Consider the following 12,574-nt stretch of genomic DNA (forward strand, 5'->3'; position numbering starts at 1 on the left):
TGAACCCACAGGAGGAAATTGAAAATTCTCTGTATATATTGGAATCGGCATTCTTACCTCAGCCTAAAGGGAGTTCAAGAGCCTAGTATAAGAGCACAGTCATGAGTTGCTCGTTAAGCCTTATTTTAAAATGAAAGCTTTGATCATATCTTTGTGCCTTTGTTTTTCAGACTCACTGTTATTGCTTCATATAATTGAGCCTGGTTTTTATCATCATCTGTTAACAGCCTATTTAATAAGCACAGTTCAGTTACCTGCTGAGTTCATATATGTTACCCATACACTTTGCTTTCTCTGACTATGCTCTAGTTTCTAACTGCAGTTTCAATTAAAGTATACTTAATTTTTATAACATTTGTGTACCATCTATTGTATCAAATAATCAAATATTGTGTATGCTAAAACTATGGACTAATTATCATATGTATGTTTTTAATGGAAAGAATAGGATTTAGAAAAGATACAGAAGTGTTAGCTCGAATTAATCATTTTATTACAGAAACTGAAGAGAAATCTTGGTACAATTTATAAGATAAAATACATAAAACAATCAGATAAAATATATTGCTTATTTTCTGTTTTCATTTTTTTTCTTTTCAATTACATTTTTATAAGCATATTTTCACAAAATATCTGTTGACATGTTAAAGGAAATATAAAGATTAAGGGGATGTTTTTGAAAGGCACAAATTGGAGTTAAGTGGCCAATTGCTGTTGAATTTGGGTAGGATGTGGGCACCTAACTCTCATAGACTGTTTTGGAAATCTCAGCCTAATAAACTAATAACCAACTTATTTCTAAAAATTGTACTAAATAGTTTTCTATAAAGTGAGTGTTTTGAGAGCTGAATTTGGCCCTCAGGATTTAGTCAAATGTTGGTAGTTTCCTCCTTGTTCTTCTTTCAGGGGGAGTTTTCTCCAATTTGGGAAAGGAAGGGGGCTCACGTGTCTAAACTTGTGGATCTTCTTTATCCATGCAGACTGGATCCCCCTCAAGGGGTGTTCTGTAGTGCAGAGGAGGACTTCAGACTCTAACAACAGTGTTTCATATCTCTTTGCCCCATAGATTTGAGAGCATGCCACAGAGAGAGGAGAGCCTGTACTCCCTCCTAACTTGTATATCAGGACCCCAACAGAGCATCTGTTAGAGAGACTTTGTGGGCTGTAGTGGAATCTGAGTGTATGCCATTGGCTTCACATTCCCTGATCCTTTCCACAGCCCATTCTGGCCCAGAAATATAAGTTTCTAATCTATTCACAAAAGCAGATGGACCCAGGATGACTGCACTCACGCATAGGGATGAAGAAATGGTAGTTTCAATCCACAATTTATTTTATATGGTGATGTGCTGCAACAGTCTTTAATATTTATTCTGACAATTATTTCTGAGGCAGCAGAAGACAAGGAACTGCCTCTCAAATAGTGACCTTCAATAGTAATGATTAGTATAAAATCCTTGTATATGATTCTGTATGTGATTTCCCCCATGTCAGCTCTGCATTCAGAAATGCTAGTTTTACAGACTTCTTTATACACATTTCTTTTACTTTTTTTCCCTAAAACTACATTATGCTGCACCTATCAATGCTAACAGTAGTTAGAGGAATCAGCTGTAATACTGTTAACAAGTTTTTGAAATCTGTTAAATGCTTTCAGCTGACACAAATTAAGGAAAGTGATAGCTATGTTTGGACAATTTGTGACATACACATTTGCCACAGTAGTGATAACAGCTAAGCTATAATTACCTCTAATTACAGTAAATGCCACATAGTTAACAATCAATACTTATTCCATTGGCTAGTTAATAGGAATTATTTGTAAAAATGCTCCTATCCTTCTATATGAGGTTAAAAAAAATCAGATCTGCAATGAACAACACCTTTGTTAATTTCAAATGTCCACCATTTGTAAAAGCTGATTATTTAGCCTAAAGGGCCAATACAGCAACAAAAGAAAATGTCAAGTTTCCAGGAAACCTATACAGAGCCGCTGAAGAGGGATTTTTCAGAGCCTCTCTCTACGTAGGTTGAAGCCAGACATATTTTTTTACATTGATTTTTGTCTTAGAAGAATTTGTACTGCTGGTCATTCGTGTGTGTGTGTGAGAGAGAGAGAGAGAGAGATGTAAATAGGGTAAAACTGAAGAGAGACAGGAATTCTTCAGTTACTGAAAATTAAATTTTCTTTTTTTCTGAGTATGTCATAGTATATCATTTTGGTGTAGTTTGATATTCTGGAAGGCTTGTCAAAATGACAACACCACTATGCCTGCAAAAGTCTAATATTACTGCCCTTATTAGACGAGGTAGTTTTCCAAGTCCACCTTTGTGAGTGAGCATTATTTACATTCCTTACATAGAGATGCTTAACTATGTAGCTGTACCCAATTTTAATTCATAAACTGAGTTTTAAAAGACATGGTTAGTTTATGTCCTACTTATGCTATAACAGTAATACTGAAAACATTTTTCCTCACCTTCTCAGAAGTGGCACAGGTTTTGCCCCAATAACAAATTGCAGCTGAGATGGTAGCACATAGACATCTACCTACATTTTTACAGGTGTAAATCAAGGAGGTAGATGTCCAGTAGCTTCCATTTGTATCTGCAGTTTATTGTGGGTTCAAAATTATAGCTGCAGGTATTTGCAAATATAAATAAGATCCTGGTTAACACCTTTTGAAAATATTTTTAATGATATTGGCAAGCTATGCATTTCTAAGCTGTAAATGTGTAGCTATGAAGTTAAGCTTGAGAAATGAATTCTTCAGATTCATAAAGATTAAACACTTTGATTTTCACTTGCAGCTAACATCTGTTAGACTTTCAAAATGACAAGACTGGGGTGGGGAAAGCTATGAGTCACAGGGAATGTATTTTTCTCCTTCAATTTACTTCCAGAACAAAGACCTATTATTAAACTGAATAGTGATAGTTAGGCTTATGTTCCATGATGTATTTAAATGCACATATGGTAGTAGTAATGATGAGCTTCCAAAACCCTTATAGGGAAATCAATGTTCATACACTTTTATATCCCATTAAATTTTGTTTGTGACACCACATCACAATGCTTTATTAATTCCAAGCTGAATAAAAAGTTTGTGTCCTTTGTTATATATATTTAAAAAAAACAAAAGGAACAAGTTTTATTTGGCTTTTTATGGTGTATTTCTTTTTCAGTTCTTTATTTCCATCCCAATGTATGCCTAATCATCAGATTGTTTCATGAACAATATGTAAGATGATGCTTGAGAGGCTGTTTTACATTCATGCCCCTCTTTTTATGGTATATTCCAGGATATACCACAGTTTAGTGTAGTGGTTCTCTAACTTTTTCATGCTGTGAACCATTTCCGAATATAGAGATACTCTCATTGACAACCTCCCCTCCCTACCATCTAATCCCATGCATTACTTAAGGAACTATAGTGTTTGGTTACATGAAAAAAAAAAGTAATGGTAGATCTAATATTTAATGACACCAAATGAAAATAAACTCACTTTAATATGAGGAGTGCAGCTACTTTTGGCTGTAATGGATTTTGTGCATCTGCAGTTTATTTTTTCTCCCTGGTGTAAGACTTTTTTTTTTTTTTTTTTTTTTTTTAACTTATAAATGTAATTTCCTTGCGTTACCTGCAGCCTCACTGTTCTAACTGCTCTGTCATTTAGCAAGTTGATTCCATCTTTGAGTGTTTCCTGTCCTTCTAAATTTGCTGTCATTCACAAATTTGATATCAGTTTAAATTACACCAAAAAACGTGCATAACAAAGAAAGACATGAAGCAGCTACATGTAACGCACAGCGGTACGGGAGTTCAGTTGATTAAAAAATCCCTGGGAACTCTGAAAGAGCACTGGACTGTGCTATAACTAGCAGGAAGTGTCACTGTTGGTATTTTGGTGGATGCTACACCATTGTGTCTTTGGGACCATCTGAAAGTGCTTTGCCAACCATTAATTATTCACAATTTAAGAACCATCCCTCACTCATTTGAGCAATAATCTGCATTGACAACAAGACCTCTCTGGCAAACTTGTAAAACTGGAAACAGGTGTTCCTTAAATACTTGTTTTCCATTTTTGAGTGACAGAAATACCTATAGTGTAAGTTCAGAGTTGTAGAAAAATTGGGAAGAGATATAAATCAACCTCCTGATTAAAAGTTATCTTTCTTGTGTTTTCTCTAGAGGTTATATTTCCCCTTTGAAACATTTAACATTGTTCCACAACAAGAAATATCTTACACTTCCCTGGTACTGAAGAGAAAGTTAAAATGTAGACCCCCATCAGTTCTTAAGTGCCCAAATGGATCATACCTATGTCAGCCAAGATGGAAAGCTGCCTTGATAACCTGTATCATCTTGAAAGAAAAATTCAGAAACATTAGAGCTGCTTAGATTTTCTGAAAATCTCAAAGTTGCCAGAAAGAAATCCATTCATCTGGTTTAGTTTGGTAAATGAGAGCAGTTTAATGTCTTCATGAGAAGTATTTATCAACTTCAATGCAGTCACACCAAGGATGAGCTTGATTCATGTTCCAAGGATCTCTCCTTTTCAAATAACTCTTTCAAGTACAGTAAAAACTTTATCTGGCATGTTGGGGGTATGAGGGGGTACTGGTAAGTCAAAAATTCCAGTTAACTAAGAGAGAGGGAGTTTGGGAGTGGGCTGGGGGTTAGGGAATGGGAGAAAGTGCGGGGTCTGGGCTCTGGGAGTTTGGGTGCGGGAGAAGGTGTAGGGTGCCGGATCCGGGCGGTGCTCACCTCAGGAGGCTCCCTGCAAGCAGCAATATGTCCCTGCTGCTCCTAGGCAGAGGCATGGGTAGGCTTACAGCCTCCACCTGCAGGCGCTGCCCCTGCAACTCCCATTGGCCGTGGTTCCTTCCCAAGCGGAGCTGCAGAGCCAGCACTCGGGGCGGGGCCAGCGTGCAGAGCCTCCTAGCCACACCTCCATCTATGAGCAGCAGGGACATGTCGCAGATTGCGGGGAGCCTCCCGGAGCCAGGTAGGGAGCCTGCCAGCCCCGTGCCAACTGGACTAAACAGGACTTTCAATGAAGATCAGAAATGCTGGTTTATAGAGCTTTTCAGTTGGTAAAGTGCCAGATAACACAGCTTTTACTGTATTATTAGAATCCTGTAGGTCCATCAGTAGTCTGTGTACATTCTAATAGAGTCAGAACCCTCTAGAAATCAGTGGACGGCCCCTCATGGAAGACAGCTGTTCAGACCTGATTGTATGTAAGCATATCTGGGTCCCAGACATTCCTCAGTTCCCTTTTATTGTGGTCAGCTGAAGATCACAACCCCCCAGTTCTTTCCTTTCAAACTTCTTTTGGTTGTTCTCTTGAAATTTTCTCTACTAAGTGCACTGTTTCATTGATATTAAGTTAAGTCTCAGTCGTTGATTCTGCTCCCATGTTTGGTTTGGTGCAGGTTCATTGGCTCTGATACTCTGCCTTGTTCAGCTTTTTAGTGTCTTTCATTATGGCAGATCCTAGTTTAAAAAAAAATCTGGGTATAAGTGGTGCATATTTTGCTGAGCCAAGATATCTATAACTCATTAGCGTTCCTGGTGCTAGTAGTTGCTTGGTAAAAGTCACTCCTCAAAGCAGTACTGTCTTGCACTTGCCAGGAGTGGAAGCCCTAGCTCTGAGTCTAGCTTTTGGAAAAAGGATTTGCTGGCACCCACCTTGTGGAGACCTGGTCATTAACAGTTGGGATCTTTTTCATTGTTGAAGGCTACCTTGAAGACTAGCTCAGAGATGTCCTTGGATTCAAAGAAACTTAAGAGGAAGGACACCCAGTCACCTCTGCATCACCTATTTTCTCCTTGGCAATAGATAAGGGATTGATTTGGTCCCTTATAAACTCCTTGGTCCAAATGTTCAGTTCTTTAAGTGGTTGCAGACGTTTTCCACTCAGGTGTGTCATACCCAGTTCATTAAAGCCAGAGGACTTTGCCTAGCAGTACCCATATGAGCAGCACTTACACCTTCTGGCCCCTTAACTCCTTCCCTAGCTATATAAGGATGGTACCACCTAAATTCCCCTCAGTTCCTTCGCACTGCCTGCAGCTTGAGTAGGAGGATTCTTTGTGGTGTTTACCTCTTGCTGCTTTCTGTCTAGTGTTTCTGAATTTTTGTGGTGTGTGTATAGTTAGCAGTTTAGTAGTATTCTTAGGTTTTTGTTAGAAGTAGTTAGTAACCGTTTTTAGCCTAGTTTTAGCCTGGTGGAATGCCCTCCCCAGTTTTTAAACATTGCTCATTGAGTGGGCTGGCAATTCCTAATACTGACCCCCACACATTTTGTGCTTATTGTTCCTGGGAGAGGGGCTCATTAAGGAAAGGTACTCCATCTGCAGGTAGTTCAAGAAGGGAATGCAAACGGTGAGGGACTTGCACCTTAAACAGCACCTTCTGGAGCAGGCCATAAGACCAGCTTCAGCATTAGACGCCTCTGCAGATCATCTGCTCCGGCAGAGCCTTTTGTAGCCTATGGCTCTCTGAGGAAGAGTTCCCTCGAGACAGATCAAAGCCATTCTAGGACTCTGAGAGATTCCTCTTCATCTTCTAAGAGGAGTGCTGACCGGCACTGTGATTCCTCTAATATTCAGGATGGAGTGGGGCCATCTTACTGCTCCCCAGTACGACACAGAGATCAGTTGGATACTGTACCAGTGACTCCAGTAACAGGGCATCCATTGAGTCCAGTACTGACGTTAGTGTCAGCACCAACTGTCCCTATGTCATTGGCATAGCAGGTGGCATCAGACCTGCATTGCCTCTCTGTTTCAGATTCCCCAATAATTCAGGAACATTCAGCTGCCACGCCTACTGCTGCCGCTGTGCCCTTGGCACCAAGTGGTCTCGTCACAGTCGTCTCATTTGTCGGCACCATGTTCTGCCTTCCCTAAGACTCAGAGTGCAGAGTTGTGGAGGCTGGGGGGTGGTCAGCTGCCTTTTCAGCACTGACTGGTCCATCAGTGCAGATGCTATCTTTGGCATTGAAGGTATCTTAACTGCAGAACTCATCTTAGGTGGTACTGGCCTCAGCTCTGGTTACCATATTCTGATACTGCACGGAAGTGCTATGCCTGTTTTGACACTGAAGGCGTCAACTGCTCATCCATCCTCAATACTGATGCCATCTCCATATTAGTTTTTGGACAAGACTGGTCATTTGCGTTCTCTGTCAGGAGTGGCTCCTCTGCTACCATCAGGCACTTCCAGGGCTCATCGGGATCAAGTTCAGGATAATTCCTCTCCCTTGCCTTCCAAGCAACACTCTCAGAAGTCGTTGCGACTGTCCTTAGACCACCATCAGTACAGAGATTGTCACCTTTGCTGCAGTAGATGTAGGGGCTCCTGGCCTAGTACCTGCTGGCCATCAGTGCCCTACCCTTATTCTCAATGGCTTCCTTGGAATCCCTGGGACATTTCTGAGTCTGCAAGATCCAGTTCTTCAACCCAGCCCAGGGCAAGATCTCCAATCCCAGCTGCAGTCTTTCTTCCCAAGCCATCTCCATTGCAGACATACTCTGAGTTCATTCTTCCTGAGCCAGTTCAACCTGATTTTCCTCTTACAGGGAAAGCAGTCCTGTAGTTAGTCTTTAAGGAGACTCCGAGCCCCATCTCCTTCTGATACTGCTAGTGAGTCACCTGAGTGGAATACACATCTGCAACCCACTGGAAGAGGAAAAGATGGTTTCCTGCCTGTACAGTAACTGTTGTTTTTGTACATGTATAGTTATGTATTCCACAACCCATCCGCCATCCACTCTGCATTGGAATCTCAACTCTGAAGTTTGGTGTGAAGGAACTGAGCAGGTAGGGCAATGCTACCCGTAAATAGCCAGGGAGGGGTTCAGGAGTCATAGGTCACCAGCGCCATCTTATGGGGTACTGCAAGGCAACGTTCTCTGGCTTTGCTGTGCTGAGCATCTGAGTGGAATACATGTCTGCACCCACATTTCAAAGAACAACAGTTATGTACAGGTAGGTAACCGTTTTTTCCAGGAAGTGCATGTGTGATCCTAATGCTCAGCGCTTTCTAGAAGGTTCCAACTCAGTACTTTAGAGTGCCCCTTCCAGAAATGGGGATCTGTGCTGACAAGCTCTCTAAGAGCTAGAGTTATTGGTAGTAATTTTTTTCAAACATTTAACACGCATTATTATTAGTGTATATTTTTATTGTTATGAGGCTAGTGTCCAAATGCCATGATCTGGACTGGGGCTTGTTGTGCTAGGCACTGTAGTCAGTTACCTCCATTTCCATTCTTCCCCATCCACATATTTTAACTGCTCAGAACTAATATTAAGTCCATTTAGTGGTCATTGCTACCTCACACCAAAAGGCACTGTATTAGAGGCCATCTTGTCAGGTACTAGTTTTCAAATAAGTTATTACTGTCTTCAAAATGAACTTAGAAATAATCCTGAGACGTTTGTCCATCCACACTTTGACCCTGTTGGAAAAGCAACTCTCAAAATATTATGAAAGCCAAGCTTTCTGAGCAGTTACCTCAATGATCAGGGAATTCAGGACTAGGATCATAGGTGCCGACTCCGTGGGTGCTCCAGCACCCACGAAGAAAAATTAGCAGGTGCTTAGCACCCACTGTCAGCCAAGCTACCCTCCCTCCCCCCACTCCCACCCGCCTGTGGCCCCCGCCGATCAACTTCTCCCCCTCCCTCCCTCCGAGTGCCTCCTACAGGCTGCAGAACAGGTGTTCTGCAGCATGCAGGAGGCACTGGGAGGGCGGTGGGTCGGGGGGGCTTGGAGGAAGGGGTGGTGTGGGGTCTTGAGGGAAGGGGTGGCGTGGCGGCAGGGCCTGGGGCTGAGCAGGGGTTGAGCACCCTCAGGGAAAATTAGAAGCCAGCGCCTGTGACTAGGGTAACAGAGCTCTTCTCCTTAGGTATCGCAAAACTGACAGACCAGACCAGAACCCAGCCTTTTCCTCTTTACCATGACATCGAAATATCCCATTTTGTTAATTGATTCCAGACTCCATGGACTGAGGTTCATTATTTTGAATTAGATTTAATAAAGGACTGTAGACCATTACAATAGATGGCAGAAAGGCTCCAAAGAAGTATTAATACAGTGCAATTAAATTTGAAAAACTTGCTAACCCTAATGCAGATAAGATGGGAATCATCCTGTTTTTTCCTGTCACTTTCTTCTCAAAGACACAGTTCTTTCTTGTCAGTCTCTTGCCATCAATAGTAGTCTTCTAATCCTGTCATATGCAAAGCTACATAACCTAAAGTCACTCTATGAACTTGATGAAGTGAAAAGTGTATTACTGTGTCAAGAGTCTCTTTCCGTGTAATAGGCCTTTTATAAAACGTCTATACTTTCTTCCAAAAATATTTCTAATAAACTTTTCTATTTGTTTTTTAATCCTAACTGAATAGCCTGTTGCTAAGCAACACTAATACTAGAGTTGTCTCTGACATAGAATGGAATAGGAGGAGCTAAGAAATTGAAAAAAGAAAAGGAGGACTTGTGGCACCTTAGAGACTAACACATTTATTTGAGCATGAGCTTTCGTGAGCTATAGCTCACTCCGATGAAGTGAGCTGTAACTCACGAAAGCTTATGCTCAAATAAATGTGTTAGTCTCTAAGGTGCCACAAGTCCTCCTTTTCTTGTTGCGGATACAGACTAACACGGCTGCTACTCTGAAACCTAAGAAATTGACGTAATTCTTATAGGCAATTAGATTATTTATTTGCATTACAGTAGCGCTTAAAGATGCCAGGTGAGACCAGATCAGGGCTTCATTGTTCTAGGTGCTATACATATTCATAGTAAGAAACAGTCACTGCCCTGACAAGTTTACAGTTTTAGCGTTCAAAATAGGCAACACAGACAAAGAGTGTGAAAGAAAATATTATCCCCATTATATAGATGGAGACCTGAAGCACAGAGAGATTACATGCTTTGCCCAGGTTCACACAGAAAGTCTGCCTCAGAGCTGGGAAGTAAACTCAGATCTCCTGCCTTAACCACAAGACCATTTTTAGGTAAAAGAAGAAAATTAATTGTAGTTCATAGCACTTTTATATCTACAAAGTATGGTACAAAACTTAACTATTCATCAAAAAACAAGACTGCCCTGAGTGTCATGACTATAGCAAAGGGACATTGATAAAGCCAGGTATGGCCAGGGAAAGGGTCTTGTAAGTAATCTGCTTCATATACAAAAGTCATCTTATGATATTGAGCAAACCAACACACACTCAAAGAGGAGGATAAACTCCAGACAGTTCAAACATAGACAATTGAATAGTGGCTCAGGGAAGGGGGGAAACTGCCTACCTAAACTCAGTAAATTGAAAGCAAATAAAAAGTTTCCTTTAGAGGATTTCTGAAAACAGCAGTCCTCAGTTTGTCTCATTGTCTCGAAAAAAGCAAATTAAATTTCACTCCTTCAAGTTGAGAGACTAGACATAGGGGAACTTGCAATGTCTCAAATGGATAGAAAAGCACTTTGGCGGAAGTACAGTAGATAGCCAAATTCAAATATAATGTGTTACATACAAAGTAGCATCCTAAAAGTGAATGGTTTTGATGCTCTGTTACCAAAACCTTGAAGCCATACTAAAATATATATAGGAATAAGTACGGGGGAGCAGCCTACATGCAGCTCCAGCCGGATCAGAGCATTGCAAAGGTGATCTTTAAGCTCCTTTCCCTCCTGAATTGTATTTGTACAGTTTAGTTGTTGAGGATCTGACACATGTGTGTATATATCTTTACTATATTTTTAAGTTTTTGTACAATATGTATAAATGGGAATTTCGTACACTACCTTTTAATGTAGAAGTTACAGTACATATAGTCTTGAGAATTGGTGAGGTTTTATTTCTTTTCCCCCAACTATTAACTGGCTTAGCAAATGGTGAATATAGGACCTGATCCAGTGCCTCTTGAAGTCAAGTGGATCCCTATACAGTCAAAAAAAAATTTATATTCTGTGTTTCATAATGCCTATTTTTATAATTATTTTCATTCCATAAATATATGATTGATTGTAACTAACTATTGAAATATTGTCAGTTAGCCACTGAATTCCAATAAACTTAACGTCTTTTCTTTCCAGGCAGAACTAATTAAAGGGAATTTACAAAGTGTTGGACTCACTCTCCGTCTAGTGCCGTCTAAGGAAGAGGATGGAGGATATGTTGTTGTTGAAACTGTTACACCAAACTCACCTGCCGCAGCTGCTGATCTCCAACGAGGAGATAGACTTATAGCGATTGGAGGTGAGCAATCACGTCGTTTGTTTGTTTTTTAAAAAAACAGTAGTTTGTTGTTACAAAAGAGCAGTAATCAGTTTTATTCAAGTAAAATGCTGTTTAAAGCAACAACAACAAAAAACAGTCTCCTATTGTTACATTAGCTTTTGTGTATTTATGGCCACCTAAGGTGTATAATTTAACTGTGACACCTTTACTTATGTATTAAAACATTTATTCTATACTTGATATAAATCCAAACAGTTGAAGAAACATTTGAAGTGGAGTTATACTCTTCACAGCTCTAAAAACAGCATTGTGGGGTTCCCTGTTCATCATCTTTTAATGTTTTTTACTATAACATCTGCTTACTTAAAAAGCAAAATAGAGTATTTCTGTCTCCCAGGCCTGCAAACCCAGTGTTGGCTCTGAAGTGCTAACAGGAGCATGAAGTTATTTCTGACTGTAAAATAATCACATAAAACTCAAATGTGACCCAAGGAGGTTTGTTGAGTATGAAAGTACCATTTCCATATTGGGAGCTGTAGGTTCTCATCACATCTGATCCTCTGCCCACTTTTATTTTGGAGCTGAAATATTACTTAAAGAGTACTTTAGGTACCCAGATTTGCAAATTTTGGCTAATGTTAATTGAAAGTTTAGTTGCTGCATAAAAGCCATGATGTATCCTTGATCTTTGTGCAAACCTCCCTTGACATCACTGGAAATCCTGGTGTGGACTGAGTGTAGTATGTTGTCCTAAAATGACACCTGGGCTCACAGACCATAGTTAAAAATGGAATTCAACTCTCTCAACAGGAAGACTTTGACGCTATATGGACCATATCTATATGGACTGTATAGCTGCTCTTTGTCCAACAGAGACTACTGTGGTATTAAACCGTGGTCAACCACTGATTCTAGTAACCTATTTCTTTTTAAAATAGTTTACTAGATGCTGTTTTTGTTAGCAGTTGATTGAAAATCTAAAAACGGTCCATTTCTTTTGCATATTTATTATCTTCATAATTACCAATATGAAAATTAAGAAGATACAGCTGTTACAGTTGTCTCTAAATAGATGTGTAAATGTCATGTCTCATTGAAGTGAAAATGAAGTATCCAATTATGGTAAAATAATATGCTGAATTGTTCAGATTGCTATGGCAAGCAGGACAAGGCCTTGATCACAGAGCCAGATCATCAGTCACCATCTACTCTTTTCCTGAGACACATCGAATAAGTCAGATAATTATTTAAACCATTTCAGGTCACCAATAATACAGTTCCATGCTTCAGCAGGAGGGCATGCTAGGGTTTC

General features: G+C 40.1%; 1 protein-coding gene across 1 annotated transcript in view; it reads left to right on the forward strand.

Annotated features, from left to right (window-relative positions):
- The window catches only part of PDZD8 (PDZ domain containing 8), a 144,140-nt gene that overhangs the window by 126,196 nt on the left and 5,370 nt on the right, over positions 1–12,574 (forward strand). The window contains exon 4 of the mRNA XM_077823072.1: positions 11,118–11,280. Coding sequence (XP_077679198.1) covers positions 11,118–11,280 — 163 coding nt within the window. The remainder of the gene's footprint in view (positions 1–11,117; positions 11,281–12,574) is intronic.

The sequence above is a fragment of the Eretmochelys imbricata genome, chromosome 7, assembly GCF_965152235.1.
Source record: "Eretmochelys imbricata isolate rEreImb1 chromosome 7, rEreImb1.hap1, whole genome shotgun sequence".
NCBI classification, from domain to species: domain Eukaryota; kingdom Metazoa; phylum Chordata; order Testudines; family Cheloniidae; genus Eretmochelys; species Eretmochelys imbricata.